This window comes from Numida meleagris, chromosome 8 (assembly GCF_002078875.1).
Source record: "Numida meleagris isolate 19003 breed g44 Domestic line chromosome 8, NumMel1.0, whole genome shotgun sequence".
NCBI lineage: Eukaryota > Metazoa > Chordata > Aves > Galliformes > Numididae > Numida > Numida meleagris.
The window spans coordinates 16,872,909-16,881,636 of NC_034416.1; the positions used below are offsets into that span (position 1 = coordinate 16,872,909).

The following is an 8,728-nucleotide window of genomic DNA, read 5'->3' on the forward strand; positions in this document are numbered from 1 at the left end:
TTAAGTTATTTTTCAGACCAGACCTTAGTATGCTGTTTAACATATTTACGAACTTTAAAGGTGGTTTCTAATATACCTGACAAAATCTTATTTTTGTCTGTTTTCTGTATCTTGACAGAAACGTTCCAAGCAACGGAAATTACAACAAAAAGCCTTACGCAAGAGACAGCTGAAAGAGCAAAGACAAGCTCGTAAGGAAAGACTGAGTGGATTATTTCTTAATGAAGAAGTGCTCTCTTTAAAAGTGACTGAGGAGGACCATGAAGGAGATGTGGACGTTTTAATGTGACAGGGGTGAATTTATCAGTGTTCTTTCTAAGCCTTAAATGTATTATTGTTTACACGTATTTCTCGACCAAATTTTGATTAATGTTAACAGTATAAACCAGATCTTTCCTCAAGTATAATTTTTATAACATGTTCTAGGAGTTGAGTAACTTCAGCTTTTTGAGACTTAATTTTGCAACTAAGACTTCAGAAACTTAATTGACTTCTGAAAAGCTGCTGAGTAGATAGTTGTTAAGGAAAACTGAACTTGGCTGACATGCTAGTTTCTTGCAAGGCATATACCTAGGGATGCTTTTGGATGACACTAAGTATGCAGTTCTATATTCCAGCTTTTTTTGTTTTCGCTTAGTTTGTGTTATTAAACTTGGCTTGTTTTGTCTCTTTCTTTCCTGTTGTTAGGAAAGTTGTTTAGCTTGAGGGGGGGGGGGAAAACCAAACAGGCTTTAATTCTATAAGGCTTTCTTTAGTCTTTTTGTTGGGTCATATAAAATCAAAATAGTGTGATAAATCCCATTTCTAGTAGATGCTGATTACCTCAAACTACATAGAAAGTAAGAAGCAGGACTTCTAATGCAGAAAATCTGTATACAGAAATAATGCCTAATTGTATAGTTGTTCAAGAAGCAGTTAAATTAAAAAAAAAAAGACACAAAAAAAATACAATTTGCAAACTTAGCCTTTGAAGAATTGTTTTGCTGCTCAATGTCTTAGTCTGATCAACAGTAAAGGCTGACCAGTACATCCCGAGGATTGCTGGAAAGAGATTCAAATGAAATACCTTTATGCATTAAAAGTACATTAATCTTCAATAGGGTTGTCTAGGACGCTGCTTAGAATAGTTAAAAATGCTACTGGAAATAGATGTGCAAACAAGAGGCACACAACTTTGGTGTTTTTCCCTGGATTTATATAAAAATAAATTCATCTTGTAAGCAAGAGAGCTTAGGCATAGACGTAGCTACGTCTTTTCTAATTGTATGCTTACTCCTTTTGCCACCCAGCTGAGGATGAGTCTTCCATGTGGGTTGCACCGTTCCCAGCATGCTTCAGAATCCTGCTTTTGAAGTATCTCTTAAAATTGTGATTTACAGGTAGGGAGGTAAAATTAGTAGTTCTAACGTGTTTCCTCATAATGACCATCTGTAAAGTGACTCCTGTCCTTATCTTAGAACTACTTGTTAACAATATTCCTTCCCCCAGCACCTGAGATAAAATTGTAAGAGGTTATAAAAGTTATTTTCTAGTTCTAAGTTTGGGAACGTGATTTTTTTAGTTACTTTTTTTTTTAATCCTGATGCTTTACTGCTTTCATTTTGCTCTCATTAATTAATGAGTTTAGTGTAGTCACAGCTGCCTGTAAATGCAGCATATAGCCCAATCCTGCAGAACTGCACGATCCACTTTGTATAGGTTTGGGGCTGCTCACTCATTTTGCATGTCTTACTCACACTTGTTTGCCATGACAGCTAAATTTTGTTCATTTCAGAGGTGGCATTCCATATAGCCCTGAAATAAACCCATAAAATATCTGCACAATGGCTTCTGAAAGGGCTTCAATAATATATAAAATGAAGTCCATAATTTAACCAGTACAAGTGAACTTAGTCACTCTCATTGCTGCCAGACTTAGCCACTGATAAAAAGATACGTAATGTCATTTTAAACTTGAATGTTAGCTGCTCTATATTGCCCATCATTTGGCTGTTAACCAGAACTGTTTCCTGTCAGTATTCACTTGCACTGCACTATAACTGGTTGATACTTCTCTTCCTTCTGTAGAAGCAATACTAAAAAGTTTTTAGCAGCATACAAATATGCAGTGCCTCAGGATGGTGGAGTTTGAAAGAGTGTCATTTCATTCTGTTTCAGTAGGCCTTCAGAGTTTAAATTCCTCGGGCTTTGCTGACAGCTGGACCCTCTTGTTTTGATGGGATGCCTGTCTGCTAGCTTCCTGAGGTTATTAAATGAGGGAGGATAGTGTTTCCATCTTGATCTTAGTGCAAGCACGTAAGTATAAATTAATCAAAGTGATTAAATTATTCCAATTACTCACCTGCTGTATTGGAGAAAAGTTCCTGGGTGCCATGGTAGCTGGGTGGGGGTAGGTCATCTCCAGCTGGGTACTTCCATGGCTTCAGTTCAGACAAATGAATAGAAAAGTGTGGGTTGACAGGGGTGCCATGTTAATAACTTACAGCCCTATAATCTCACGGTTCCGGAGCGATTTTAACCTGAGAATACAAAACGAGGAATGCTCTGATCTGAACATTCATAACTTCTTGCTCACCTCTGTGCTTAGTACTTGGCATCTCTGAGAATCACACTAGGAATAGCTGTGGGATTCAGACTGCATCACGTAATTCTACACGCACTCTTTTTTCTTTTACATCCTTCTTAGTTTCTAATGACACCCTAATTTTGAGTAGGGCTGAGATGTGTTTTTTCTCAGATTCTGTGAAATACTGTATGCTTAAAATTCGTATTGGATTCCTGTGGCATTTGTCAGTTGAAACTGTCGTTAAGCCTCATCTTGCTGATTCAAGTGTAAGCCATTGTAGCTGCTGCTTTGTTTTACAGGAGGCTATCTACAGCTTGCTGGGTTCAGATAGCTGCAGAACAACAACAGATGGTTAAAATTCAGGCTTATTTTGTAGTGTGTTTTAAAAAAAAAAAATCAGAATTCTACTTTTAATTCATTGAAGGAAAATGTCATCTTTTAAAAGCAAAATAGAAGCACACAGGAAAAAAAAATAATAGTTGTGTTGCTCCATGGTACTGAAGCTGTGTAACTATGTGCTTTGTACCCACTGTAATACAAGTGTAATTATTTAAGCTCTGTAACATTAATGGTTTGCTTCCATGGTAACTTTTTCTCTAAAAAGGCTTAGAAGGAGCACTGAAAGTCTGATTGCAATAAGACTGTAAACAATAGAGAACATTCTTTTCTAATATAATTTTAAATATAAGGAAGAAAGCTAGCTGCCTGACAAACCTGTCTAATCTGTGTGTGTATCTAATGTCACCCTTTGTCTCTGTTAAGACATGAACTATTTTGCTTTATGTGGGAAGCTGGTTAAAAGATCGTATGCTCAGTATGGGGTGCTTACTAAGAACAGTAAGCAAGGTGTTTGCAAGGTTTTCCCAGGTTTAACTTTTAGTTCTCATATTGTGGTTTGAAACCTGTGAAGATCATTCTTTGGGGGGGGGAAAAAAAAAAAAACTGTTTGAATTTATTCATATGTATTTACAACAGAGCGCATATATGGTATAGGAGCATATAAAATGGCAATATTTACTATTCATCTATGCTGAATGGCCTGAAGCCATTTCTTTTCTCTTAACACTCTTTGAGCTTTGAATTCAGTTGATGCGTTGGTCTATAAATACTAATAAACCTGACTGTTTCGGGGGTCTGAGGTTCATTCTTACAAGCCAATTTTTCACGGCTCATGTTAGATTGATTTGTTTAAAATTCTTGAGCTTATGAATCTTGCAGTTCTTGGGTGCAGGAAGGACCTAGTCAACGCGCTATGTTCCATTTAAGGATTGCAAAGTCAAGTTATTAATCTATCAAGCGCAAATGTTAATAATATTCAAAGCTTGCCTGTTTTAACTGTTAACTCTGATTACTCATACTTGCATTCTCTCTCATCTGGCTAACTTTAAAATATTTCCAAATTATAAATAAATTCTTCAATTAAAAAAGTGATGTTGAAGCCTTGAATATAGTTAATAACCAAAGCAAGGAGAAAGTGAGTTTTTGGGGTTTTTTTTCTTTTGGAGGTGGGGAAGGGAGGTGGATGGTATAGTTTAGAGTAAATGGTACTGCTTAAATTGAGGCTTTTTCAGGTTCTTTGCTAATTTTATTGCTAAAATGCACTTTTGTATAGAGAACTGTTTTATGTACATTCTGTATCTACTTTCCACGATGTTTATAGAGATTTTTCTTAATTTTGTGAAGGATTTACCAAGAGCTGCCATGCTGATGACTGACGCTGTTTACTTCAAGTTTTTGTTGTATTTGAAAATAGTCATGTGCACATTGGAATACAGGTTGGAATTAAAACTAATGACGTAGCAAAGACATTCTCGTTAAACGATGTGGTATCTTGTTCAGAGCATCGGGCTCGTATACTCACTGTTCATGGAGAAAGAAGCGAAATGTAGCCTGTGAACTCCTTCTTTGACAGAAGGCTGACCAGTCCCTCCTTAACTAATGTAGTTTGTCCATAAAACCTGATCAGAATCTCTTCCTAGGGGAAAAAAATTACAAATCGTATAACCCAAGATTTTGTATTGAAAACTGTCTCTTTTGTTATGATTCCTGTGCCAGAGGATTTTTAATATATATATTGTATGCTGTATGGTTGTGGGCCTGGACATAGGGAACCTCATCACTTCTTGTTGCCAGCAATAACAGGATTTTCTTCTGCTGTCACCCTCGGTATCTGTAGTCATCAAGCTATCACCTATCCTGTAATGTTTAAAATCCCTAATGAGACTTTCTTATAAACTCATAACCTATTGTGCTCTTAAAGGCATCTGTGTGATGAATATGCGTCTCTGTGTTGTAAAGCAGTTCTCATTTGCTACAGTGAAGCAGGTATGGTAGAGATTCCACAAACTGGAGATGCACAGAGCAGCAGGCAGGACGTGGCGGTGGCTTTGCACTAAGCAGTGTTTGAGCGGGCTGCAGTGAGGACGCTTTTGCCAGCCTGTGTGTTCTGTTCTGGCTTTGAACTTCCTTCCAAATTCTCTGCCTCGGCAACCTTGGAGTTTTGTGTGTTGTATTATGAAAATTCCTCTTCCTCCCCACCGCCTTGGAAACAAGCAGAAAAATCCTGAAAAGGTGAGAGTAGCTGGCTCACTGATGTTCCTCGGTGTTCAGAAAGCTAAAGTTCACTGTTACTTTGCCAGCCTAATCCTGTGTGTATTGTGGGATGGTCGAGGGTGTGTGGGGACGGAAGTTCCACATACCACAGCAGATCCTGTCAAAATGTCAGAAACCATTAACTGTGGAGCCTGCAATTGTGGAGTCTGGCAGACTGCAGAATACACCTGCAGAAGGTACTGCTCTTGTGATGCTTTGCCTTTACTCAACAGCTGTGCTTCTAGGATGCTTTCACCAAAGGTGAAATACCTGGGTGGCATCCAGAAGCTGCACAGAAACTCTTGCTTGTGTTTTCTGCACTGCAGGGTCTCGCTGAGCTGCGGTGCCATGGGCTCCTGACCTTCCCCAGGAGGTCTGGTTGCAGCAGTTCATTGCTCAGCCACGCAACTGTTACCTCAGTAATGGATTTTCTGGCTTGACTGTCAGGTGAGGTTGTGGTCACAAATACTGAGTGTTGTGGAGCTCTCATTATTACCACTTCAATGTTTCTTTATTTTTCCTTCTCTCAAGTGTAACAAGTTTCACTGCAATTAGTGTCTTGCTTGATGGCCAGACACTGCCTGGGCACAAGCTGAACCAGAATTTTCACACTGGCAAAATAAACCAGTTGATAAATTGCTTTTATTAAAATTGATAGGAAAAGATGGCATTGGATATGATCTTGCTGTCTTCAGCCTTCTCTTGCTACTGGCCTGAACTGTACGCTTTATCCAAACATCTGCTAGTACAGAAGCAGTTATAATTTGGTTCCCTGAGATCCTTTGTATGGTATCTTTAGTATCCCATTAGATAGAAGACTTTTTTTCTTCCCCACTCTCTTCCAGAACATTTATCTCTTCTAAATAGTTTTGCTGGTGCTGAGTTGGAATTTAAATTCAAATCCACATTTCTGATCTGCGATCCCATTTTATGCTCCTTTGCACAGGCTTGCATCAGCACCATCACTTGTGCAACAACTTGCGTCCCCAGTAACGCAGACAACTACCACACTTCAGCTTCAGGAAAGTATAGCTCTGCTGTAGAGTCTTTCCAGTGCTACTTGGGTGTAAGTACCTGCTGCATTTCTGGGTAGTTTATCTGGCAGAAAGAGGGTTTGTGGATGTGTCTAGGATTTGGCTGCCAACTTGATGTGTGATTTGTGAAGATAACCTACTCTCCCGTTCCCACTAGAGGGGGCACTGTAGCCATCGTAGTTGCTTTTGAGAATCCAGCTCCCAGAGTTGCTTGCAACAAATGATTTTTTTCTTTGTTATTTTATGTCCTGTTTCAATAAAAAGCATTAGGGCAATTAAATTCTGTAGTAATTCCATTTTAGTAGGAGGAATGTGTCTTTTAGTAAATTTTGTTGTAAAAAGATTTCCAGTGATGAGGGAAATAGACCACTGGGCAGGAAGGCGATTGCAAACTGTACCACTGCTGTGAGCTTCCCAATTGGTTCTGTGCTCAGCCTTCCTCAGTGAGGGCTGTGGATTTTGCTCCTGCTAAGACTATGTGCTGATAGAAAATGAGCAGGCAGCCCTTAATGCACTGAGTCTCATCATGTTGATACCTACCTGGCACTGGGAGGCAGTGGGGAGAAGATACAGTTGAGTGCCATTAGTTTTTTAGAATAATACCTTCTGAATAGGGCATTGGGGCTTCCTTTGGAGCAGAGGAAAGTGCTGCTTCAGCTGGAGCTGTTCTATAGTGAAGTTTTCTTTTTTTTCCTCTACTTGTCTGACAGTTCTTGCTAGTGCTAAAAAGCTCACTGATGCACTTTACAACTGCAGAGAACATGTGAAGACCCCTCCTTGGAATCTCAGTTTCATTCTTGGAAGCCAAGCCTTTATTGGCCCTGCACAGGATTAGGAAGACACTGAGAAAATGCAAAGGGAAATGCAAGTTCTAGTCATTGAATAAAATATTTAGACAGATTTTTATTGTGTGTGTGGCTTATAAGCTCTTTGGTTCAAAATTATCAAAATACCTTAGCAGAGAGATGCTTTCTCACATTCAGTTGGGAAACTGCTGTTGTCAGGCCTTGAGTGTGCTGACTGGTTGTGGGTGATTTCAGACTTCTTGCTCTAAGTGTATGCCTGGTCCTAGTGTCCACTGAGCTCCCGTAAGGAAATGCAGCATCTTCTTTCTCTAAGTGCTTCTCATTGGAGAAGCAGTGTCATGCAGATCCTGTGACCCAGTGGCATTCACCTTCACAACATACTTGACCACTGTTTCTCCACTGTGGGGAGGACTGGTGTTACTGGCCTAGTGCTGGGGAAATCCTGGACTTGGAAGTGCTCAGAAGCGTGGGTCATGCTTGACTGCTTGCAAGAAGGAGTGTTTCTGACCGTATCAGTTGGCTAAATGTTATCATCTGAGTCTAACAACTTCAGTGAGCTGCATTGTGCTAGCATATCTTCAAAACAAGCTGCCTCATGTCTAGCAGCTGTACGCTACATCTGCTGTGGGACAGTTGAAGTGATGCTCCTCAAATGTACTTTTCATTTGAAAGTGGAGAACTGACCTGGAAGGTGTTTGGTTCTGCTGTGTCTACAGTGTGAAGTTTCTTGTGAGTGCATTGCTTATTCCTGCTTATGCATGGGAAAAATTACAGAGCAAATGGTCTGAAAGCTGAGATGCCAAGTTCAGAGTGGCACTTCAGCATCTGCCTAGCTGTCTATCCATAAGGAGACTGCTGTGAAGACTTCCTTCTTGGGCTCTCAGTAGCAGATTCTGGTCATTCAGTCTAGAATATCTCTCCTAGCGAAAACTAATTTTGCCCAACTAATTTTGAAAGGGAGTAAACCTTTAAGTGATGATTGCAGAGTAAAGAGATCTAACAGAATCACAGAATTGTGGGGGTTGGAAGGGACCTTTGGATATTGAGTCCAACCCCCTGCTAGAGCAGGTTCCCTACAGTAGGTTGCACAGGTGGGCGTCCAGATGGATCTTGAATATCTCCAGAGAAGGAGACTGCACCGTCTCTCTGGGCAGCCTGTCTAGTGCTCTGTCATTCTCATGGTAAATAAGTTCTTCATTGTGTTTGTATGGAACTTCCCATGTTCCACTTTCTGCCTGTTGCCCCTTGTTCTATTGTTGCTTGCCGTTGAAGAGTCTGCCCCCATAGGCTTGACTCCTATGCTTTAGGTATTTATAAACAGTGATGAGATCCCCTCACAGCCATCTGTTCTCCAGGCTGAACAGCCCTAGATCTCTCAGCCTTTCCTCGTGCAGAAGATGCTCCATGCCCTTCATCATTGTTTTGGCTCTCTGCTGGACTCTTTCTAGGAGATCCCTGTCTGTTTTGAAGTGAAGAGCCCAGAACTGGATGCAATGCTGTAGATGTGGCCTCACCAGGCAGAGTAGAGGGGGAGGATCACCTTCCTTGATCTGCTGGCCATGCTCTTTTTAGTGCACCGCAGGGTCCTGTTGGCCTTCTTGACCACCAGGGCACACTACTGGCTCACGGCCACTCTGTTGTCCACCAGGATACCCATGTCCTTCCCTGCAGAGCTCCTTTCCAGCAGGCTAGCCCCTGACTTACACTGATGTGTGATTATTGTTCCCCAG

General features: G+C 40.5%; 1 protein-coding gene and 1 long non-coding RNA gene across 3 annotated transcripts in view; both read left to right on the plus strand.

Moving 5' to 3' along the window:
- FAM199X (family with sequence similarity 199, X-linked) overlaps positions 1-3,997 on the plus strand; it is an 11,596-nt gene extending 7,599 nt beyond the window's left edge. For both annotated transcript variants that reach the window (XM_021406522.1, XM_021406521.1), the window contains exon 6: positions 119-3,997. In XM_021406522.1, the coding sequence (XP_021262197.1) occupies positions 119-195 (77 nt within the window). In that variant the 3' untranslated portion in view covers positions 196-3,997. The remainder of the gene's footprint in view (positions 1-118) is intronic.
- The window catches only part of LOC110403374, a 22,351-nt gene continuing 19,807 nt past the window's right edge, over positions 6,185-8,728 (plus strand). Inside the window, exon 1 of the long non-coding RNA XR_002441631.1 lies at positions 6,185-6,224. This is a non-coding gene — a long non-coding RNA (uncharacterized LOC110403374). The remainder of the gene's footprint in view (positions 6,225-8,728) is intronic.